This window comes from Dromiciops gliroides, chromosome 1 (genome assembly GCF_019393635.1).
Source record: "Dromiciops gliroides isolate mDroGli1 chromosome 1, mDroGli1.pri, whole genome shotgun sequence".
Lineage (NCBI taxonomy): Eukaryota > Metazoa > Chordata > Mammalia > Microbiotheria > Microbiotheriidae > Dromiciops > Dromiciops gliroides.
In genome coordinates, this window is record NC_057861.1 from 75,708,792 (window position 1) to 75,732,746 (window position 23,955).

At 49.6% G+C, this 23,955-nt stretch overlaps 2 protein-coding genes across 24 annotated transcripts in view; both read right to left on the reverse strand.

Moving 5' to 3' along the window:
- SCRIB (scribble planar cell polarity protein) overlaps positions 1–13,599 on the reverse strand; it is a 70,190-nt gene extending 56,591 nt beyond the window's left edge. For 19 of the 20 annotated variants that reach the window (XM_043978824.1, XM_043978820.1, XM_043978836.1 and 16 more), the window contains exons 1-13: positions 11,744–13,599; positions 9,669–9,786; positions 8,483–8,561; positions 8,035–8,124; positions 7,850–7,906; positions 7,567–7,630; positions 7,369–7,443; positions 6,923–7,067; positions 6,460–6,578; positions 5,756–5,955; positions 5,451–5,617; positions 5,017–5,147; positions 4,614–4,739 (exon numbers count right to left, since the gene is read on the reverse strand). In XM_043978824.1, the coding sequence (XP_043834759.1) occupies positions 4,614–4,739; positions 5,017–5,147; positions 5,451–5,617; positions 5,756–5,955; positions 6,460–6,578; positions 6,923–7,067; positions 7,369–7,443; positions 7,567–7,630; positions 7,850–7,906; positions 8,035–8,124; positions 8,483–8,561; positions 9,669–9,786; positions 11,744–11,902 (1,530 nt within the window). In that variant the 5' untranslated portion in view covers positions 11,903–13,599. The remainder of the gene's footprint in view (positions 1–4,613; positions 4,740–5,016; positions 5,148–5,450; positions 5,618–5,755; positions 5,956–6,459; positions 6,579–6,922; positions 7,068–7,368; positions 7,444–7,566; positions 7,631–7,849; positions 7,907–8,034; positions 8,125–8,482; positions 8,562–9,668; positions 9,787–11,743) is intronic. The other variant, XM_043978822.1, reaches the window with a different exon arrangement.
- A 2,566-nt stretch (positions 13,600–16,165) lies between these two features.
- PUF60 (poly(U) binding splicing factor 60) overlaps positions 16,166–23,955 on the reverse strand; it is a 44,762-nt gene continuing 36,972 nt past the window's right edge. For all 4 annotated transcript variants that reach the window (XM_043976180.1, XM_043976170.1, XM_043976165.1 and 1 more), the window contains 7 exons: positions 20,591–20,752; positions 20,170–20,262; positions 19,302–19,515; positions 18,986–19,176; positions 18,601–18,736; positions 18,109–18,344; positions 16,166–17,726 (listed from right to left, as the gene is read on the reverse strand). In XM_043976180.1, the coding sequence (XP_043832115.1) occupies positions 17,427–17,726; positions 18,109–18,344; positions 18,601–18,736; positions 18,986–19,176; positions 19,302–19,515; positions 20,170–20,262; positions 20,591–20,752 (1,332 nt within the window). In that variant the 3' untranslated portion in view covers positions 16,166–17,426. The remainder of the gene's footprint in view (positions 17,727–18,108; positions 18,345–18,600; positions 18,737–18,985; positions 19,177–19,301; positions 19,516–20,169; positions 20,263–20,590; positions 20,753–23,955) is intronic.

A 23,955-nucleotide genomic window follows, 5' to 3' on the forward strand; every position in this document is an offset into this window, starting at 1 on the left:
GAACTTCCTATTACTCAAGGAGCCTACCAACAAAAGAAATAACATGTATATACATAAGTAAATATAAACTATGTATGAAGTAAACACAAGACCTTTTTGGTTGTTAGAGGTACAAGCAGCTGGGGAAGGATCGAGAGAGGCCTTATATAGAAGGTGGCACTTGAGTTTGGAAAAAGGCATAGGGGACAATCTGTGTCTAGACACAGAAATGCAGAGTGTGAGGAACTGAAAGAAGGCTAGTTGGGCTGAACGTAAGAGTTCAGGAAAAGTAGGTTAGAGTAAAGGGTTGGGCCTGGATTATGATCTAGTGAAGGAGACCTAAAGGGAGCAGCTAGACTAGAAAGAGAGGGGAGAAATAGCCGTGTAATGAAAAACCAGAGAGGGAGTATCCAGAAGAGGAATGTCAACAGTATCAAATGATGCAGTGATGTCAAGGATGAAGACTGAAAAAAGGCCACTGAATTTGACAATTGAGAGGTCAATGGTAACTATGGAAAGTGCAGCTTCAGTTGAGTGATGAGGTTGGAAGACTACAAGGGGTGGACAAGTAAGTAAGAGGAAAGGAAATGGAGACAAAGAATGAGCTTGTTCAAGAAAGTTGACTGTGAAGTGAAAAGAGATATATGGAACAGCTTGAAAGGATGGGAAGGTCAAGTGAGAAATCTTTTTTTTTTTTTGGTGAGGCAATTGGGGTTAAGTGACTTGCCCAGGGTCACACAGCTAGTAAGTGTCAAGTGTCTGAGGTCGGATTTGAACTCAGGTCCTCCTGAATCCAGGGCCGGTGCTCTATCTACTGTGCCACCTAGCTGCCCTGGAATCTTTTTTTAAGAATGGGAAATCGTGGGGCAGCTAGGTGGCGCAGTGGATAAAGCACCGGCCCTGGATTCGGGAGGACCTGAGTTCAAATCCGGCCTTAGACACTTGACACTTACTAGCTGTGTGACCCTGGGCAAGTCACTTAACCCCCACTGCCTTGCAAAAAATAAATATTACAACAACAAAAAAAAAGTGGGAAATCATGGACATGTTTGTAGGCAGCAGGGAAGGAGACAGTAGATGGGGAGAGATTGAATATTAAAGAGAAGGTTAAGATTTCAGAGAGGAAGGGATCGAGAACACAACTAGAGGGTTGGCCTAGGCAAGCAGGGCTGGAGTAAAGGAGAGAAAGAATGGGGAATGATGCCAAAGGGTTTTAGGATGAAGAGGAGGCTCAAATTGAATAATTTCTAGTTTCTAAATGATGTAAAAATTAAGGTCCTCTTCTGAAAAGGAAAGGGAAATGAAGGAGGGGATGAGATAGAAGACTTGAGAAAAACAGACTTGGAATACCCACTGTGGGTAATGTGACAGTCATCAGAAAAGAATAAAAGGATTGGCTAGGAGGAGGTGAGGCAATAAGGAGAGATGGAATAAAAGGTTATGGTGAAATCCAGAAACTTAAGATTTCTTACTATCTGAGTGTCACACTTGTGGGAGACAGTAAAGGTATAATCATGGGAATTGAGAAGATCGATGAATTGGAAGGCCAAGGCCATGGGGATCAAGAGATTATCAACAAATAAGCTGCAATTCCTTGGCACAGGAACAGGAATTAGTGTGGAAAGAAGACTGTAAGCCAGGTACCAAACTCCTTGAGAAAAGAGAATGACCTGGAAGTTAGTAGAGATCTGCCAAGAGGATCTACATCAGAGAATATAAATGGAGACAGTGAAGAGCAAAGAAGGCAAGGCTTCTCAGTGATGGCAGCAGAGGGAGGGTGATCCGTAAAGTCTTCAAATCTAGGTGACATGTCTTCCCAACGGTGTAGTCCTGCACAAGGCCTCAAACATTGAAGGAATTCAGTAAAAACGAGTTGAATTACTTTCAATAGAAGGGAACAACCCAACCACGCAGAATGGGTGCACAAGTAGACACTATGGTGGCAGGTACTCAATTCAACACGGATGCTCTGGACTAGGCATGGAGAAGAAACAGAGCCCCACGCAAGAAACATTCCTTCTAAGGAGGAAGTCAAGGTCCACCGGAGCCTGATGGTAGGAAGGTGAAGACACAGTCCTCCCACTTTTATGGGGAGATAAAGTCCCACCTCTGGGAATCCCCTCAAAGGTCTGAAAGGGGAGACATAGTCTCTGCCTTCTGGCTGCTCCAATCCTCGGCAGAAGGGAAAAGGGAAAAGAAATCCCTGTCCTTGGTGAGGGCAACTTGGGCAGGACTTTGGAGAAGCTCAGAGTTCAGGAATTGAGGGGCTAGCTAAAGCAAGGCTATCACAGAATATAAATATGGAAGGAGGTGTAAAAATCATCTAGTCTAACTCCCTCATTTTATGGCTAAGGATAAAGGTCCAGAAGCACTGACGTGAACAAAGAGATGACTGTTGCCAGGAAGGGCTTTAAAACAAGGAAAACATTAATGGAAGTCAAAGACCTGTGTCTCTGATGATTGTTCTGCCACCTCCAGATTCAAAGGGTTAAGTGGTGGGCTCAATGAAAAACACCAGATAGCACTAGTGCATGTGAAGGCAGAGCAGAGCCACCTTAGGGGAGCACACGAAGGCTACAACCAGGAAACCCAGGGAACAGCAGCCACAGGCAATAAGGGGAGGAAATGGAATCTCTAAGAATAGTTCAAGACAGGAAAAGATCCACATAGAACAGCAGCAACAAAATAAAGAGGAAGCCCCCCTCCCTGGGGTGCCTCATCACCAGATTTCCCCTGACACTTCTAACCATGTCCTCCATCTATATCCCACTACTCCTATGCCTCCCTCCCTTTATTGCCTTCATTCCTTGTGAGGGAATAACTGTTTCTTCATTTTATAAAATCTGAGATGGGCAAATGAGACAGAAGGACCCCTGGCTTTTTAAAAAACTTATTAATGCATAAAAGTAGATAGCCTATTGGATAACAATAAGAATTGTAAAATATCTTGGCAGACTAGAACAAGCTAATAAGATGTGTTAGGGACAAATGTAAAATCTTGCGCTAGAAAAAAAATCAACTGCCCTATGATATGGGGAAAGTGTGGCCTGCAAGCTTAATCTGAGGCAGCTAGATGGCACAGTACATGAAGTCAGGAAGACCTGAGTTCAAATTTGGCCTCAGACACTAGCTGTATGACCCTGAGCAAGACACTTGACTCTCTCTGCCTCAGTTTCCTCATCTGTAAAATGAGCTGAAGAAGGCAATGGCAAACCACTCTAGTATTTTTGCCAAGAAAATCCCAAATGGGGTCAGAGTTGGACACAACTGAAATGACTGAACAACAACAAAAGCTTAATCTGAGCCAACAGTGATATGGCAACCAAAAATAAGAACAAGATCTTAGGCTGCATTAATAACAACGTATTGTTTCAGAAGAGGGAGGGAAGAGAGTGAGTCTTGCTGTCTTCTGCAATCTGGTCAGATGTCTCCTGGATTATTGGGGTCAGTTCTAGCTCATGCATTTTTGGAAGGATACTGAAGAACTGGTGAGTATTTAGGGGAGGGTGGCCAAAATTGTTAGGGATTCAGAATCATGCCATATGAAGAAGGAACTGGAGATATTTAGCCTGGCAGAAGACAAGGACTTAGGTGAGAGCATAATCACTTCAAGTCAAGAGCTATCACAAGGGAGAGAAGTGCTTTTTTACCTTTGCCTACAGGGTAGAACAAGGAATAATTGGAAGCTGCAGAGAGGCGAATTTCAGCTCAACATAAAGAAAAACTGTTGTAAAATAAAATAGGTTGCCTAGGGAGGCAGGCACTGGAGAGGTTGGAGAGGATGCATGACCCCTTGGAGGGGATGTTGTCTAAGATCTGGGCTGGACTCGAAAATCCAGGTTCCTTGTGGATCTGAAGTTTGGATCCTGTGTCTTAGGCCTTCAGGCCCCTGAAATTCCCCAGGGCTGAGTCTCAAGCAAAAAGAGAATACCCAGAGCAGCAACAACAAGGTCCTCCAATGCCTTTCTCACCATAAGACCTCTTTTAGGAGAGTCAGTGTGGTTTAGTGGGAAAAGTGCTGTGCTTAAGCATCATTAGACCTGGGCTTGGTTACGGGCTCTTGCAATTTACTTGTTATGTGACCTTGGGCAAGTCACTTATCCTTTCCGAAGCCTCAGTTCCTCCAGCTATAAAATGGGAAGAATAGTTCTACTAACGTCTACCTCATGTTTGCTCTAAGAAAACCCCTTTTAAACCCTAAAGTGTTTAGGGTTTCTCTCACTCTTGTTGCTCTGGGCTCTCCAGGAGAAGACACAGGGATGGGTAGTGTGGACCAGGCAGCAGGGGACACACAGACAAACATTTACGAAGCAATCACCCCATATACCCCAGAGCAGAAAGTTTTGGAAAAGTGTGGGGTTAGGAGAGACAGGAGGACATGGAGTAGGGGCAGCTGGGAGATCCATCTTGGTTTACTCATCCAAGAAGATGCTCCAACATCCCCTTCTAGCCCTTCTTTTTCCTCCTCTATCCTAGTCTGACCAAAGTCTCCTGGCTCTGCATCTGGTCTGATGGCTGCTACCAACATATCTGGTCACCCTGGTAGCTTTTGGTCTTGAATGAAGCATAGAAACCCTTTCTAGCCCCAAAGACATTTTAACCCTCCCCGCAACCCCAGCACTCCCCCTTCACACCTCCTCAGTGGGCAACATCTGCTCTGAATCAGGCTTTGCTGTGTAGGCCTCATTACGTCGATCCTCAATCACTTTCTTCATAACCTTCAACTCACTGGGGTGGGGAGTAGCTCTTCGCTGTAGACCCTAACATAAGAGTAATCATAATTGAAAAATGGACCCTGCTCTGGGGAGTAGCATAAAGCCAAGGGGGGAAGGGAAAGAGGACAGTGTCTAGCAAAAAGAGTGACAAGGAATTGGTGGTGTTAATGTTGAGGTAAAGATAAACACAAAGCAATGACCACAAAAGCGGGTGGGGGGGAGGGGGGACAGGGATTTAGTGACTGGTGTAGCTCGGGGGGTCAGCTGCCTAAGAGGGAAGGGATTCCCTTGTCTTCCAAAGCATTAGTGCTCCTCAACTCACCCTCTTCTCTGCCCCAGGCTCCTCATCCTCTATTCCCACAGGCTCCTCCAAGAATTGGATCACGCTGACCCGGTTGACATGACTATGGCTGCCACTCCAGCTCTCATCCAGGCTGCTTTGCAGCAGGGTGTCTGGAGGAGCAGAGAGGAAGCAGGGACTGGGCCAGGGGAAGACACGAAAGGAGGGGGACCAGGGCAGATAAGAATTGGACTAGTGAGGAAAAAACATGGGGGAAGGGGGTGAGGCAGAGATCTGGCAGGGTCGGGGGGGGCGGGGGGGGGGGAGGCAAGAAATTGGGGCAGGGGAAGAAAGAGGAGTGGAGTTAGGGTGTACTCTAGGGAAGGCGAGGCAGGAATGCAGGGAGTGGTAGGGAGGTGTGGGCCCAGAGATGGGGGTTGGGGTGAGAAGGAGAGCTGAATACTATCATGTCGTACCAAGGCTAGGTGAGGGCTGCTGGGGCAACAGGTAGCAGGTGAGCACCTTCTCCCCAGTCTTCTGATCATCCTCTGTTTGGAACTTGAGCATGGGCTGAGCCTGGTTCTCTGCCAGCCACAGGGCCTTCAAGTTGAGGTGGGTGAGGGCGAAGGGCAAACTCTGCAGCCTGAGGGGATGGGGTCTACTGAGAGGGGCCTCGCTCCCCTGAGCCAAGGGCCCCTCCTTTCACCTCTCCCATTTTCCATGAAGCAAGGGGAAGAGGAAGAGGTGAGAGCTGGGAACAGGAAGGGGGAAGTCTGCTTACCGGTTCCCTGCCACATCCAGTACATGTAGCTCCGTGGTGCCAGCCAGTTCGGGGGGCAGAGAAGCCAGGCGATTGTCACGAAGGGAAAGCACATTCAGACTGGTACAGCCACCAACCTCGGCAGGGAGTGTTCCTAACCGGTTTCGGTCCACATTCAGGTTAGTCAGTTTGGTTAGCTTCCCCAAGGACCGGGGAAGTGCCTGGCAGGGAACAACATGGGCCATGAACCCAGGGTTTCCAAGTCACTGTTAAGAGAGCAGTGACACATCTGCCCTGTAGGATCACAGGGCCAGCCCTCTTCCATTGGAACTAGAATGAGATGCTCTCATCCCAGGGGTGGCTTCTAGTGACCCAAATGAGTGTTCGAGGCAGGTGGTGTACAAAGGACTTCCAGAGACAAAAGGAGGAAGAAGAGCATGGAGAATATAATGGGAATCAGCATTGGGATTGCAGGGACAAAAAAAAGATGGGTGTTACTGAGGCCTATTGAGTCAGGGGTAGAGGTTAAAGCACCATAGCCTACTAGGATAGAAATGATTTAGGACAGAAATGAAGGGTTCTGAGGCAGGATAGGGTTTGTGGCGCCAGAGGCAGGGAATGGCAGGGAATGCAGGGATGACAGACAAGCCAGGATCACAGTGGGGATTTAAAACCTGTGGAATAAGTGGGCTATGGATGAGGGGTTCAGGCTCTGTGGCCCATACCGTCAGCATGTTCTCAGTGAGAATGAGCTCTGATAGGTTCTCACACTCTCCAATGGCCTCAGTAACTTCACAAAGCCGGTTCTGATCCACCTTCAGAATAGAGAGCTGTTTCAACTGACCTGGGGACAGAAAGGTACAGAGTAAATGAAGGAAGATTTTTCCCAACAAGAGAAGCTGGTGAAGAGAGTGCTGGGTCTGGAGTTTAGGAAGACCTGAATTCAAATTCAGCCTAAAACACTTACTAGCTATGTGACTCTTAACAAGTCATTTAACCTCTGTCTCAGTTTCTTCATCTGTAAAATGGGGATTATAATAGCACCTTGCTTGCAGGATTGTTGTGAGGATCAAATGAGATAATATTTGCAAAATGCTTAGTACAATGCCTGGCAGAGAGAAGATGCTATCTTATTACTTATTCCCTTTCCTCACCATTAAAAAGTTAATGTCCTTGGACCCCACATACCAATGCCATCTGGGAGCCTCTCCAGCAGGTTCTGAGACAGTAAAAGGTCCGTGAGCAGGGTCAGCCCACTGACCTCAGCTGGCAGCTGCTCTAGTTTGTTCTCAGACACATCCAGGCACACCAAGCGCCGAAGGTTCCCCAACTCCTAGAAAAAGTGAAGAAATGGCAAGAGAGATGGACTAAAAGTATAAAGCGATTCGGAAGGACAATGGATGGAGGAAAGCTATGAGGAATGCAGAAAGAGAGAAGCTGAACATAGAGCTCGAAGTAAGGACAGGAAGTGTGAGACTAGAGGAGGAAGGAAAGGTTGAGAGAAGATTAATAGAGGGAGCTAGGGGAAGGTGAGAGGAAACGAGGTAGGGGCTGAGTGAAGGAAAGCAGGGAGTAGGCAGAACAACAGGGGAGTCAGGGAGAAAGCTCCTGATTTCAGTCTCCCTTTTGCTCACCGGAGGCAGTGTAGACAGCTGATTTCGGTCCAGCCACAGCTCTCGCAAATTAGGAAGGGCTCCCAGAGTGTCTGGCTATAACAGAATAGGCCAAGGAAAGATGTATCAGTAAAGACTAGGAATTCTCTTGCTTCTTCCCAGATATACCCATCTCCACCCCCACCTCCAGTCCCTAGTGCCCTAGGTCCTGTCCCTTACCAGTACTTCCAAGTCATTGCCACCTAGATCCAATTGTTCCAGTTTGACAAGGAAGGACAGGGACCTGCAGGTGGGAGAGCAGGAGGGTAGGACGGAATAGGTTAAGAGTTTGGTGGAGGGCAACTGAAGGGATGTAGGACCAGGGAGGGAAGGAAAGAGCTCAAACTGAATCCAAAAGAACTAAGGTTGTAAATAACTAAAGCCTTGCAGCCTAGCAGGGCAGGAAATCTCTGGAGGCAGAAAAGAAGACTTGGATGGGATATGGGGCTCTGCCAAAACTCACGTGGGAAGGGACTTTAACAGATTCTCCCGTAGCTCTAACGTCACCAAGTTAGCCAAACTAGAAGAGAGATTGGAATAATGAGATGGAAGGTGGTTCCTACTTTAGCCAAGCTGCCATTCCCCTCCCCCAGAGAATCCCATCATCTAATTCTCCCATTCTCTGCCCAGGTCCCCCCATTCACTCACTTGCCCACATCTCCTGGCAGCACCTGGAGAGACACGTCATTTAGGGCAAGATGAGCTAAGCTGCGCAACTGGGTGAAGCCATCAGGGAGCCTACAGAGGTTGGGAGAGTCAAAGGAAAGAAAAGACCTCCAGACAACCCTCTTTAGAGGGAAAGCTTGATCTTTAAATATACCAGCCCCAGATTAGAGAATTCTTAGCTTCCCATTCTACCCCTGCCCCATAGGAACAAGACCCTCAGAAACCACAAAGAATCACAGCAAATCTTTTTTTCTTTCTTTCTTTTTTGCAGGGCAATGGGGGTTAAGTGACTTGTCCAGGGTCACACAGCTAGTGTCAAGTGTCTGAGGTCTGATTTGAACGGAGGTCCTTCTGAATCCAAGGCCAGTGCTTTATCCACTGCACCACCTAGCTGCAGATCTTAAGCCTCATTTCTCCCAGGTCCTTTTACCTGGATAAGGGGTTCCCACTGAAGTCTGCAATCTCCAGGGCTTTGCAAAACTTGATGCTCTCAGGTATCTCGGGGATATCTGCATGACAGAATATAAATAGTTAATAAGAGCTAATATCCATACAACACCTACTATGTGCTAGGTACAGTACTAAGGGATTTACAATTACTATCTCATTTGACCCTCACAACAATCCTGGAAGTTAGGTGCTATTATTATCCCCATTTTACAAATGAGGAAACTGAGGCAAAGAGTGGTTAAGTGGCTTGCCCAGGATCACACAGATAGTAAGTGTTTAAGATGGGATTTAAATCTGTCACCCCAGTAGCCCGTCATATCTATCATAGGAATGCCATGGGAAGAAGGGGATCCACAGCCAACCCATTCTATCCTTCCTGTTTCCAACTCTTATTAGATCTGATGCTGGCAGCTACTGATCCAGATATGTGAAGAATTAAAAATAATAATAAAAACCAACCCCCCCCACTGCTATTTCCTCAGTTTCAACTGAGACAAAGTTAAAATTTACCAGAAACGTTTATTGAGAAACTGAGAAAAAAGAAAAATCACAAAACATGGAAACAGACGAACATACAGAACACAACTTTATTAAATAGTCCAATAATGAAAAAAAGCTTGTAGCTACAGATGGTCTGTTGCTGGAGCTGAGGCATCCAAGCTGACCCATCTGTAACACCTCAGCCCGTAGCAGCAGGCTCAGCTGTCAATTTGGAAGCTTTCTAGCCTTTGTGTTCTTAATAAGCCCAGAGCCTTTTTTTGTTGTTGTTGCAGGGCTATGGGGGTTAAGTGACTTGTCCAGGGTCACAAAACTAGTGTCAAGTGTCTGAGGCCGGATTTGAAATCAGGTACTCCTGAATCCAGGGCCGGTGCTTTATCCACTGTGCCACCTAGCTGCCCCCGACCCCCCCCCCAGCCTTTTCTTAAACAGCTGTTGAAGTAACACCTCCTCGGGCAAGTCCTTTTGGATTGATGCACTGTATACTTAGTAAACCAGGGGCCCAGATCAAAATTTTATTAATCCTCCCACCAACACAGACAAATTGCAGGAGCCTCCTTTCATTTCTACCTAGCATTCTCAGTTATCTTCCCTACACCCACCCCCAGGGGAATCCCTGGTACATAAATCTCTCTCTACTCCTGAGCCCCTTCCCCAAGGCCTCTCACCATTTCGGGAGACATCAAGCTCCACCAGCTGCATGAAGTTGGCCACCTCAGGTGGCAGCCTCTGAATCTCATTGTCACTCAGGCCCAATTTTCTAAGATTCAGCAATCGGAAGAAAGGCTAGGAAGTGAAGGAAAAGAGTATTTCATGGGGGCCTCGTTAAGATTTTGAAGCTAAGAGTCAAAGGAAGGAGCTCATCTCAAAGGAAGCCTCTCAGGCCTTCCCACCTCACAACAAACCCTGCAAACATCCCATACACACACTTCCCACCAGCTTCCCTGGATCCAATGCCCTGAAGAACCCTAAAGCCTATATCCCACCTTAGAGAGGGATATAGGCTCTCTCTCTCTCTCTCAGTCTGTCATTACTCCTCTGACAGTCTCATTCCCACAGAACTGAGACCACTGGCCCTAAGAACAGTTGGGGAAGGTAGGAAGTTTTGTGGATTACCGGCTCCATGCCAGGGAGTCGGCTGTTTGTCCATTGTGATGTACAACACGCGGATTTCCGGCCATTTAACACCAAGACTTAGGAATCTCAAAGCTTTTTGGAATCTGCTTCTCCAACAGTACCCCCTCCCTCCCAAGACACTAGAACAACCGCTCCCACCCACACCTCTGGTATACAATGGCCTAACAAAGGTAGTAAGTAGGCAGAAGACAACTGGACCCCAGAGTACAGGGGTGCCAGGGAGGGGCTGCAGATGTGGACAATATAAATGATGGGGATTGTCTGGGCACCATAAGTAGACATGCAAGAGTTTAGAACAAGAACAAGAAAAACATGGGAGCCAAGGCAAGGCAGCCAGGGCCCTAGGCAATTGAAAAAAAAAAGCCATGGGGCTAGAACAGTTAGAGGAATATTGGGGGAATGGCTGGTACTACATAGGGGGAGGGGAAGTAGGGAAGGAAAGAGAACCAGGCCAAACTCCCAAGGGCCCGGCCCCATCCTGCCTGGACAGGCTGAGGCTTCCCTGCCCCAGGGACGGAAACCCGGGCAGCCCAAGGAGGGGTGGGACTGGGAGTAGACTTAGGGCCTCCCTAGATGTAAGTAAATTAAAAGCTTCTGTTAATCAGCCTGAACAGAAGATTTGCTTAGGACAATCACAGCTTTTGCCTGCCTGACTCCTGCTCGGGTTTCACATCTCAGCTCCTGCTCTGCTCTGCTCTGCTCTCCCCTCCCCTTCCCAAGAGATGGGCAGTGGCTGCCTGGTGACAGGTGCCACCTGGTGCCTTCTCAGCAGCAGCTAGCCCGAGGAGGGGGGTGGAGGGACAGGGAAGGAGCTCAGGTGGAGCAGGAACCAGTTGGACTTGGCAGGGCTGGTTCAGTAGGGCCTCCTCTGACTCAAGCACCTCCAACACCCAGGACAAGGAGATGACCTCCTGCCACTGTCTTCTAGAGACTCCTCAGAGATCAAAGGACAGGATTATATCCTTTCTCCCAGCCTAAAGTTCAATGAGTGACTCAACCTAAGCACCCTCGGCTGAGTAAAAGTGAGGATGATGGTAGAAGGCGGCCACTGATTTCCAGGGGCTCCTCCCTGGATGAAATGTGGATGACTGATAAGTGACACATGATATTGGTGTGAGATAAGATACCCAGACAACCAGATGTGGGAGTCTCTCAGGAGAAGTTCCCAGTACAATCTCTCCTCAGAATTCCCAATTGATAGCCACCCCTTAGTTCCCCAGGGAGGCCTTATTGAAAATAGGAAGCTCCTTACTGAAAGAGAAAGCAATTTATCCAAACTACCAATTGTCGGGCCTCCTAGAATCCTACACTAGCCCAGGGCTGATGACAGCAGAGCGCAGAACCAATGGGACCCCCCTCTAGCCAAGATACATGGCTCTCATCAGAGTCAGAAAGCTGTCTGCAGCCACAAAGCTCTTACCCTTTGTCCCAGGCCCTCAGAGAAAAGGATGCCTATTTCGAGGTTTCCTAGCCTGGGTCCCACAGTGACAACTAAGGACACCTTTCTCAGCGTCCCACAGGGTTTGCTGGTGGCAGGGGTGGTGGGAAGAAGGCCCGAGGGGTTCATGATGCTGTGCCTTTTGGAATGACAATCCAACCCCCTCACCTTAGGCAGCTCTCTCAGCTGGTTGGCGTCAAGCAGCAGCTCCTCCAGACTGCGGCTGTATCGATAGATCTCTTCTGGAACGGCCTGCAGTGAGCAGTGCCGCTTATCCACTGACTCCACGTGCCGGTTACACCGCCACAAGGGGATGCACTTCAGCATGGTGCCTCAGGAAGGTTCCCCTCCCCCAGGATGGAGAAGAGGGAAGAGAGCAGGGGGGCTCCAGCAGGCAAGGGAAGGTCAAAGAGGCTTAGGACAAGGGGCCCCTAGACAAGGATTACAGGAGCCAAAACCAAGCAGGTCTGGGCAGGAGGCATCAGGAGAGAGGCAGAGAATAGGAGCTGGGGGCAACAAGCAGGAGCCCCTGGCCTCTCTTATCGAGGAGCAGGAAGGTGAGGCCAGGCCAGGATCAGCAAGGTCTGGTGATGGCACTGCCTTGGGCACAGGTGCCCTGGGCAGCCTCTGACGAGGGACTGGGAGGCAGGGGGCTTCGAGGGAGCTCGGGGCTGCATGCGGGAGGGCAGGTGGGGGCCAGGCCTGAGCCGGCAGGGAAATGGACCCTATGAGATGAACACTGGGGCCAGAGGAAGGGACTGGGGTCAAGAAACCCCTGGTAGAAATTCAAAGGTTCCCTTGAAAGCACCTGATAGGTGGTGGGGAAGAAAGAAATTGTGAGGGAATGATCTTTGAAGAAGATGCCCACAAAAAAATCTTAGATCCCAGGAGGGCAGACCTAGAGAAGTCCCTGTGAAGTGCTAGGTTCCCTTGTAGGAGGTGGGGTGAGAAGGGTTCTCTATGATAGCTGCCACTCAGGTCCCTTAGAAAATTCCTCAATTAAAGAAAAAAAAATGAAAAAAAAGGGTTAGATTTCTAGAGTGAAAACCCTAGGAGGGAGGGTTTTTTTAGAAGAATGTATCTTAAGTATCCCCACTGAGGAAGCTATTATGGGAGAAGGCTGTCCTTGCTAGAAAAGGAGAAATTCCCCAAGTTGAAGTGGTTTTTTGGGGGAATCTGGTGGGGAAAAAAGTCAGTTATGGGAAGGAGGGATTCCTGTGAGGAAAGCAGATCTTCTAAGGGATTGGGGGGGGGGAGGTGCTGAGAAAAGTGAAGAGTTTCTGAGATTTGGGATGGGTTTCTGATGATAGCCTGGGGAAAGAGAGGACAAGTCCCTGAGGACAGTTAAAAAGGATTTTCCAATTCTTTCGGGAAAGGAGATGGGGGGGGGGTGTCTCAGGAGCCTAGAGGGTGCTGGGGGGCAGGGGGGATGGACGGGGGGGGGTAGAGTGTGAGAGCTTGTGTGCGAAGAAGGTGAGACCTCAGTCTAGGACAAAGGGCAGGTCTTTGAGGAAACAAGGGGGAGAGGCGAGTCTTTCCAGGGAGACCGGAGGAGTGCTGGGGTTCCCTATCGGGGGACGGCTGGGGGGGGGGGGAGGGAGTCTGCGGGGAGAGCCAGGAACTCAGGACCAGAGCCGAGGCTGCTGCGGACAGCTAGGGGAAGGGGCTCCCGGGAGGGGCGGGGCGGGGCGACGTCTCCGAGGGGGGCTCCCCTGGAAGGCGGGGCGGGACGGGGGCGTCTCCTCACCGGCCCGCTCCGCTCAGCGCAGCGAGGCCCGGGAAATGGGTGGGGAGAGGCCTGGGGCGGGGGGCGGGGGGCGCGGCCCCGGCTGGGCGCTCAGGCGCTGAGGCTCCGCTCCCACATCCCGCCTCCTCTCGGCTCCGCGTTACTTTCGGACCCCCGACGACTTCTAGATCTCGGTCTGGGTCTGGGTCTGGGCTCCGACTCCAGCCGTCCGTCCGGGCGTCCCTCCGTCCGTCCTCACCGCCGCCGCCGCCGCCGGAACCGCCACCGGCCGCCCAACCGCCTGCTTGCCGCGCCGCCTGCCGGGAAGGCGAGTCCCTCCCCCGCCGCCCGAGTCCCAGACCCAGTGGAGGACTGCGGTTCCCAGAAGACCCCGCGGCCTCGCCTACACTGTTGGCCCCTCCAGGGACCCATACCCCACCCCACGCCCACTCTCCTGTCGGGTCCCCTAAAGCCCTTCCCACTCCCTTTCCCCATCTTGCATGCAGGGAATTGTAGTCTAAGGCTTTCCAGCCAATCCAAGGAGAGCGACGGCCAGAACGCCGAGCATTATGGGAACTATAGTTCCTGATGGACAAGGGCCGTCTTAGGGGTAGGTTGCTGTGGTGCTCTCGTCACTAGTATTCTGATCCTTTTTTTACACCCTAAAGTTGAGGTGGAAGGCATACCAACGACAACAAAACTATTTTTTAAAAGCAGCTGTATTAAGAAAAAGATGAAACTCAAATTGTTGCCTCTCGTTCTCGAAGAGGACCATGACATCCGTGTGATGTCATGACTTGCACTGAATTGGATTTGTGAGGCAGGGCTGTACAAGGTCACCAGCCTTACTCTTTCCTCCAGAACCATCTGGGTCCAATGGCAAGAGATCAGGACTAGAGACTACCCGGATGTTCTTTTTAAAGATGGTGGTCTTTCCAAACAGTTCCTAATGTATTTATTTTTCACTGGTTTGTCAACAAATCATTTCAAATTAGATTGATGTTCCTTTTAGTTAGACTCTTGTAGGTCTGCTGTAGCTATCTTATCCATACGTTCATTTAGCCCAGCTCTCCTGTTACTTTTGTGGATAAGAGAACCACGGACTAGATGGAATGATGGCTACACTATAGAGTTCTAACAGTGGAAGAGTTAAGTGGTTTCCTAAATAGTGGAATACTAAGAGAGAAGGATGGGTTCTCCGAGGTCATGTAGTCCAGCACCCTCACGATGAGGAAATAATTTGCCCAAAATCACATTGACAGCATGTGGCAGCCCTAGATTTTGAACATGTCCAAATCCAGGGCTCTTTCCCCTGTACTTTAGAAATTAAAGTTAAAAGGGATAACTAATGCACTGGATGATTAGTAAGAACCCAAAACACGTACTGGTACTTTGAGCTTAATTGTAAGAGGCAGTACATCTGGGGGCAGCTAGGTGGCGCAGTGGATAAAGCACCGGCCCTGGAATCAGGAGGACCTGAGTTCAAGTTTGACCTCAGACACTTGACACTTACTAGCTGTGTGACCCTGGGCAAGTCACTTAACCCTCATTGCCCTGCCCAAAAAAAAAAAAAAAAAAAAAAAAAAAAGAAGCAGTACATCTAAAAAAGGCCCACAGGTTTTAGGGGACCGTAAACTCAAACTGAATCAACAGTGTGCTCTGGCACCAAAAGAATCCCTAACAATCTTAGGCTGCATATAGACAGGAGACAGGGTCTCTTAAGTGGTGGGGATAAATTGTATTGTACTATATGCTTTGGTCAGACTACATCTGAAATAATTCTCAGTTCCAGGTGCATGTTAAAAAGCCACTCATAAGCTGGAGAATGTCTAGAGGACAAGAAAAATGGTGAAGGATCTGGGGAATTGAACACTTGAAAAGATGACTTTGGGGAGGGGAGAGGAAGCAGAGCATGGGTTCTCTTACAAGGAGTGTTTAAGCAAAGGGCGAATTACTTCTTGGGATACACAGCAGAGGGGAGTCTTTGCAGAAAGAACATTCTTTGCAGAGTTGAAAAGATACTTTACAAGGTCATCTTGTGCCTCAACAGGAATTTTTGCCTTGATATGTGGTCATCTAACCCATTTGAAGACTTCTAATAATGATAATTATTTAGCACATTTTTCTTTCTTTGGCTACATTCCTGTTTAACCTCAATTCTCTAATGACTGAGATTTTCATTAACTGAGTATTTCCTTCTATAATGCAGATCTCACTCCATCCATGTGCTCTTAAATTTACCACAGGTGATCCATCCAATGTGCTAAGTGCCTTCCTTAAGTTCTCCTCACATTTGGAGGAAGCCAAAAGAACATGTGAGCTGTCCCTTAGGTTTGTCTTTCATTCTTGCTATATGACCAGCCCATCTTTTTCTTTACAGTGTGTACATTTTTCTGACAGCATCTGCTTTATATCTGGAAAAACTATGGTAGAAAGGGTGACAGGTTGGTGAGGAGAGAAATGGTTTCCAAAGGAAACACAAAGTTAAAAAATGTAGTGCAGGGGGTGGCTAGGTGGTGCAGTGGATAAAGCACCGGCCATGGATTCAGGAGTACCTGAGTTCAAATCCAGCCTCAGACACTTGACACTTACTAGCTGTGTGACCCCGGGCAAGTCACTTAACCCCCACTGCCCTGCAAAAAACTAAAAAATAAAAATGTAATGCAACATCACAAGATGTCACATAAAAAGTTTTATGTACTTCTTATTTCAATTAAACTGTAGTCTCCGGCACTTAAACTGGCAATTAGATCCTTAGCAAATCTTCTAAGTGAATAAATAGAATTATATGACAAGGCTTCTTTAAAGCCAATTGGCATTTGCTCCCAACATAAGGCTATTGTGAAATGATGGTCAAGGCAACATTTTTCTGGGTATGCCTACACATTTAATCCTTGAGCCCCTAGGAGTATGTATGCCCTTTTCATAGCAGACACTCACAAATTACTTGTAGACTCAATTCAAAAGTTTAGGTCAACCCTAAGTAGAACCATATTTTGAGGCTCATTCGAGGATCTAAAACAATGTTTCTGCCCTCAAGCCAGTCAGTCAGTGATTGAAGAAAAAGCCATCCACAAGGGATGAAGCTATCCCATGGCAGAAGGAGGTCTCTGGTGAAGGGTCTGTCTGACAGCTGGAAAGTAAAAGAAGGTGAGGAAATGGAGCAGGAAAGAGAGCTGAAGCTAGAAAAGGAGGAAAGGAAGGGTGAAGGCAGAGAGACAGCAGCTCTTGGGGGGGGAGGAATGTGTCCACTTCTTAAGCTGCTCTAGGCAGGCTTTTTAGGCTGCACTTTTCTCATCCTACCTATCTACAAATCTTCCTTTTCACTGACCTAGATAAGGCAAGGTGGTCCTTTACTGTAAGTAATAATAGCCAACGAGTTGCCCCTCCTCTGGAGACAAGTCATCAACATCCTCCCCTCCTTTTCTACTCCTGTCCTGCTTTTATCCCTAAGAATGCTGCTTCCAACCCCAGTAACCAAATCTCACCCTGACTTCACATGACCTAAATGCTCTCCATCTGTAAAGCCTTCCTTGAAATGCAATGACCTGAACTGTTGCCCCCTTAAGATTTTGAAGTATGACCCTCATGCTTTTATTTAAACTAGGCAGGACTGGTAGGGCTGGGTGCAGTCTCAAAGGGACAGTCCCTTATCTTTCTGCAGAAAACAGAGGGTAGAGATACTATTTTGCATCATTCTATTTCGTTGTGTGTGCATTATTTACCCAGCTATCGAGTCCTTGAGGGGAAGACCATTTCTTCTCCCGTCTTCCCCCCCCCCAGCACAGAGCAAACACTTGAACTGGGGAAAAAAAAAAAAATGACACAGAAGGTGAGGCTAGACGGCCCCTCAAAGCACCACAAGGGCCAGAAAGCTCTTGCCAAAGCCTAGGAGGAGGCCCTGGAAGATAGAAGTCCATGGAGAGTTGGGGAGAGCCGGCAAGCATATGATCTCACACACGGTGTGTACAGGGGGCCAGCAGCATCCGTACTTTTATCCAAACTACACAAAAAGGCCAGGCAGGGGCTGAATTCCGCCCCATATATCTTTCTACACAAACTGGAGGGGAGAAGACAAGAGGAAACTTCAAGTCTGTGAGAGGTTAGGGAGGAGCAGGGCCGAGGTCACGCAGACAGGTCACTATTGTCAAAGCGCTCTTGGTCATAGACCTCAGCCACCACCTTTCGGCCAGCAAACCAACGCCCATTGAGGGCCTGAATAGCCTTGTGCGTCTCTGAGGCCATGGAGAACTCCACAAAGATCTTGACTATAATTTCAGCGTCCTCCTCCTCACCCTGCTTTTCCTGGTAGATGATGACACGGTTGACAGCCCCAAACTTGCCACATTCCTCTGTCACTTCCCCCTCCAGGTCATCATCAATGTCTTTGGGATCCACCATGTTGCGTAGAACCATCACTGTGGACTAGAGGGAGAAAGGGATGTAAGCCCTGGGACTAGGCACCCTCCATCTCGGAGATAGATGTGGGGAGGCTGTGCTCTCACTCTTAGGCACTGCCCTGCCTGATGCTGGTGCTTAACACAGACCATCACGGCTGCCCCCTCCACTCTGACTGTAACTCTTACCACAAACCCCACCCCCCTTCCCTACACAGTTCTGGTTAGTTCAATGGAACAGCAGATGGAAGCCAAAGAGCCCAGCCTGGTTCCTAGGAGCTGATATGATGTCGGGAGTCATTAAAAACCAGGACGAGAATCTAGGGGTCCCTGCAGGGGGAGAATGTAGATTCGGGAAGGCCACAGCCTCAGGGGGATAGGAAAGGCTGAGTTCTGACAGTCGAGCTTACCTCCTGCTTCCGCAGCAGTTTCTGCATGACCATGTGGCGGGCACTACTGCCTGAAATGCTCATGTGCTCCTGCTCACTTAGCATCTCTGGCCGCTCTGACTCAGGAAACAATTCCTCTTCCTCCTTCTCTTTCTTGGGCTCCAAGAGGCCTAGTGTCGGAGGGCTAGCCAGGATGGGGTTCACCACCCCCACAGAAGGAATGGTGACAGGGATGGGGGGTCTTGCGGGAGTCACACCTGTCATACAACAACATAACTATGGGTTACCAGTTAAAATGATCTTCTCCCCCACCCCCACAACTTTTCCCATAGCCATTTACTTAAGTCCTAACAGGGAAAATTGTGGTGACACTGGATAGGAATAGTGATGGAGCCAAAAGGGGAAGTCTACTAAAAACAACAAAGCCAGGGAAAGAAGAAGGTAGTTCTGGCTCAGAGAACAAGCAGGAGGGGGATCCTGAAGCAGACTGGGATGGATGGCTGGGGTGCTTACCCGTGATGACTCCAGGGGCCTGGGCCGCCATGACAGCTTGTGGTAGAGCCCCTAGTGGCTGGGCCAGAGTCAGTGCTGGTGATACCAGCCCAGGTGTGGCTAGAGTGCCCAGCACAGCTGCACCAGCCACTGCTTCCTACAACACAACAGCAAGAGCTCAGGCCAGGTCTTTCCACAACTCATGACCAACCACCCCGCATTTCCTCCTCAGCCCCAGACCAGCTCCATACCTCATCTCCTTTCCCCAACTCTAAAGTTATCCCTTAGTCTTCCCAATAATGAGACAGAGAAATTAAAAAACCAAACCAACAAAAAAAAACAAAAAAGCAGACAGACACACAAATCACGCCCCCCCCCCTTTTAGTTCTGCTGCCATGGCTCTCACCTGAGCAGTGATCTTGGCTGTGGCAGCAGCAGCTGCTACAGCAGCTGCAGGTGGAAGGCCCCCAGGGGTGGCAGGTGTAAGCAGGGGCATGGGTGGTGTGACTGCCTTGCCTACCCGAAGGTACTGGCCCCCCAGGTCAAAAAGATTCATGGACGAGACAGCATCCTGAGATGACTGGGCCTTTTCATATTCTGTAAGGATAGAGAAAACAGTAAGACCTGTGGCAGTTTATCCATGGCCCTCTACTCCACCTTTCCCTTGAGTCAAAGTCTTGCTAACAGTCCTTCTCCCTCCCCTTACTCTCCCCTGAGCTCACCAATGAAGCCATAGCCCTTGTGTTTGCCTGTGGTCGGGTCCCGGGCCAAAGTACATGACTTGATCTTGCCGAATGCCTCAAACACACTCTTGATGTCATCATCCGAGAGGTCCTGGTGCACTGAGGCCACGTAGATGCGATTAAAGGCTCTGGCTTCTTCAGCCAGCTGGTCAATGATGGGCTGGGCCTGTCCGATGTTACTGGGCCTACCCACCTGAGAGTGGGTGGCATGAATGGGCAGGTTAGGCAGACCCCTCAAAGTACTGATCGGCCAAAGCAGGCCACAACCCCTAATGCATTTCCTGACCACCAACCAGCACAGAACTAGTCCTCAGGAAGGAAAAGTCTTTGTAGTTAGAGACCCCATGGTAAAATCTTCTATCAGGGCAGTCCAAGAAGGTAAGGAATTCCAAAACTATCAATGTGGCAGTTATGTCAAACCCAGGTCCAAGGCACTCTACCCTGCCATTCTTCAGGTCTCTCTTATCCTGTTTCTCCTCTGAACACTGTTCCACATGGCTGCATTTAACTGCCTTTGAAAATGCTCCCAAGATATTTCACATAAAGATATGGCTGTGAAAGTGTTAGCCCTCATGAAATTGAATCAGTATGAAAGAACAAGGATCTTGCCCACTTAAGTCCAGGTTTGGACCCAATTTTCAGCAAGGAAGGTCTGTCATCAGGCTCTTTCCAGTGAATCATTCACCCTGTCCATTCCTCCCTTCAACTCCCCACCTTCCAATAAATATCATGAGATGAGCTTTTGGTTTTGTTCAGGTCTTTCTTGCTCCTGAAAGCCTCCCTTCTTCACCTACCTCCTTGACCTGGTAAACCCATAGGGGAAGGCTATTCCCCTGAAGTCCCTTACCTTAATATTCCTTCCTCCTAGCATCACAGAGTTCATCTGCTCCAAGGCTAGCTGGGCTGCTTCTGGCACCTCATATTCCACAAAGGCAAAACCCTAATGTAGGGGAAAAGCTAGGTTATGGGGGGAATGGGGAGCCCTGGCCCTAAAGCGAAGCCCCAGCATACACTTAGCACTCCCTGAAAACAAAGCCTCCTCCTTGTTTTTTTTTTTTTTTTAAGTGAGGCAATTGGGGTTAAGTGACTTGCCCAGGGTCACACAGCTAGCGTTAAGTGTCTGAGGCCGGATTTGAACTCAGGTACTCCTGACTCCAGGGCCGGTGCTCTATCCACTGTGCCACCTAGCTGCTCCCAAAGCCTCCTTCTTAACCCACCCAGGGCTAAGAGTGAAGCACGTAAGGAAACAGGAGTAGGGCCAGGCCCACCTTGTGTTTCATGGTGACTGAGTCCCAGGACATGTCTATGCTCTTGATAGGGCCAAATGGGGCAAAGGCCTGGCGAATGGTGTCTTCTCCCAACTCATAGTAGATGGAGCCCACATATACCCGACACATGATTGCCAGTGCCCTCTGCCTCTGAGCTGCCATCTAAAGGGGAGAGAAATAGAGAGAACCACTGACCCATCAGCATGGGGGAAGATTGAGGGAGCCTGGAAAAATTTTTTCCCAATCCCCAATCCCATCCCAAACCCCTTTTTCAGAGCTGTGGGAGACAGCTCACCCTGCACACACACACAGCAGCAGGGGCAGGCTCTGGCCAGGCTGTGCAGGGCAAGGTGGCAGCAGGCTGGCGGGCGGGCAGGCAGGCCCCCAATCCCACCCTCCTCCCTGCTAGTCCCCACAAGGGCCAGCTCCCAGGCACACATTGATGCTGACCAATCACCTCTGCAATGGCTGCTGCTTCAGGTGGCCAGGCCTGGTATCTCCATACCTTTCCCCCATTCCCTACTTCCTTCCCAGGTTTATGAGGAATTCAGTACAACAGTACTGCTCTGGCTCAAGGAAAAGAAGGAAACCAGGCCATTGGGGGCAGGGAGAATTCAACAAAAGCACCAACCACTACCACTCCCCCTACCCTCCTTCCCCACCCTCAGGTCAAGCCCTGATTGCCGAGGACATAGGCAACAAACAGGCAATACTGGGGCCCTAGCCAGAAGGAATCGGATGATTTGGAGGTGTTTGAATTCTATTTGTAGGGCAGTCCCAGGAGCCTTATCCTTCAGTCCCGCTGGACAGAGCCCTACTACACTTAGGCTGGGAGATCCTCTCTATCCAGCACTCCCACCTTGGGAGGCTACCTCTGAAAGCCGCACAATTCCAGCCTAGAGTTTAAAAGGGAGTATCCAAAGCCCCAAGGGTCATCTGCAGAAGTTGGGGTACTAAAGGCTGAACTCTAAATTCAGCAAACTATAGACCCAGCTCCCTTGCTTTCTCCTCCTCATCCAGGTTCATTATACCCAGAGTTTAAAAGAGACAGAATCCAGGAAGAGGGGCTGGGAAGGTGGAATGGTGGGAAGGGGAGCTCAAAGCAGAATCTCTGAGCTGGTCTTGGCCCTGGCCCTGGTTCTGGCCAACACCTCCTAGGAGTAGCAGGTCCTCTTGAGAAAGAGGGCTCACAGGAGAGGACGGAGGGAACATGACAGGAGAGCCCAAGTGGCTTTCCCTCAGCTACAGAATCCAGGGAAGTTGGAGGGAAGATGGGGAGGAGGGCTGGCCAAGGGGTTTGGACTCTTCACGTCCACAGCACAAACCACGTGTATGCCAAAGCCCATCCCTGCACAGGCCCCATTCAAGCAGAATCAGTCCTTGCTAGGGGGTAGTGGGGAGGGCAAATGCAATCCCAACAGGCCGGCTCCCCACCTCACCCTTTAATGACCCAGAATGACTATGGAGCAACTAACTGTCTGCATCAAGAGCAGTGAGAGGTTTGGGGAATTCCTTTGGTGAGGTAGGAGGAGGAGTTGACATCCTACCCCCTAAGTTGGCAGGGCTATCTCTTTGGGTCAAAGCCTCACAACGTGAGAGCAGTGGGCTTCCTTCTGGCAGCTGTGGGGCTAAGGAGATCGACAGACAGGCAAGATAGTGGCCATAGCAAGAGGAAAGGAAAGGCCTTGTTCCCAGGATATGGCTGGGCCTGTCACTAACACTGGGGATGAACTGTCCACTAGAGACTCTTGATTGGGAGGCATCATAGACTCACCCACACCATGCTTTGAGATATTACAATGTCTCTGATACTTCCACCCTTATCCCCCAAATCACCAGCCTAAGCCAGGCACAGTGTTGCTCTTGGGAAAGGGCTGGAGTGAACCAGCCATGCTTATTTCTCTCTCAGTGGGCTCAGCGTACATCAGAAAGGTGGGGGAGGAGACAGGGAAGCACGCTGTCCTCCTTAAAGAATAGCTCCAAGGACATGAAAGGGACACCCTCCCCTCTCCCCTTTGCCCCCAACTCTGGGCCCAGCGCTGCAGCTATCCCTTTCCTGACTGAGGAGGGCCACCTTGGGAAGAACAGGAGAGTTGGAAGCCACAGATAATTCAGACAAGTCAATCCTTAAGTGCACCCCTCACCTTCAAGTCTATTTCTCTACTCTCGGCACCTGACCCATCTACCCCAAAGGAACAGGGCTTAAGACAAAAACCATAGTGGTTTGGGAGGAAGTGGGGGCGGGGGTGAGGGGTGGGGAGGGAGAGGAGGATAAAAACAAGGAAGGGGCAACACCCAGGGCCTGGAGGTCATAATGAAAAAGTGACCAATAGAATTGTTTAGATACTACAGGTAAATTCTCCAACCCAGGGGCCTGTCTCTCCCCAGAGAGGCATTATGCTTTCTCCCTTAAATCAAAGCCCCCAAATTGGGTTTCTCTTTCCCCTTCAAACTGAGGGTTTCTCGAGGCGGGGGACCTCTTCATTCTGGCTGATGGCTTACTGAGAACAAACAGAGTCCTGTCACTCCCTCAAGTTGGAGGGGAGTATCGAAGGGCAGAGAGCTTCTTTCTTTCTTTCTTTTCCAGAGAGCTTATTTCTCATCTAACTGGGACGCCCCCTCTCCCTCCAGACCAAGGGTACTCCCAGAGGGCAGGGACCAGAAACTTCCTCAAAGGCTAAGTCTACTTCCTCAGAGGGGAGACTCCCTGAAGGCTGGGGCCATGCCTTCCTCTCCCTGAAGGCAAGGACCACGTCTCTCACGAAATTGAGGAGGTCTCTTACCCATCTCAAAGCAGGGCCTCCCTGAAGGCAGGGGCCACATCTTCCTCAGACCAGAGGCTGCCTGAGGGCAAGGACAAAGTCTCTTATCAAATTGGGGTGGGGTCCTCTCTTGACAACATCAAACCAAGGGCAGTCTCTCCTCCTGAGCCCAGGAGGGCCCCAAGGGAGCAACATCACTAATCAACCAGGGGGCTGGCCTTCCCTTATGAGAGTGATTTTCTCTCAGATCAGGTGGGCTCCCTAAGGTTAGGGTCCACATCACACAAACTAAGGGCTCCCCCCCAGGGCATCTAACCAGCAGCTGTTCTTATAATAGGGGCACTCTGCTAGTGAGGACTATATCTTTTCCTGCTTCAGTCTTTAAAGCTCTCCCAGCCCAGGGCTTTGCCCATATTTCATACTGAGGCTGGGGAGAGGTGGGCAGAGGGGAGATGGGGGAAATGGATGGAGGGGGATGGGAATGGCTAATGGAAAAGCTGCCTTTCTTCTTATAAATTCCTATCCCCTAAGGCCAGGTAAGGCTTTCCACTTACTGGGCAGGTCCCAAAAGAGGGGCTGCTCCTGGCCTAACAGTGGCCTCCT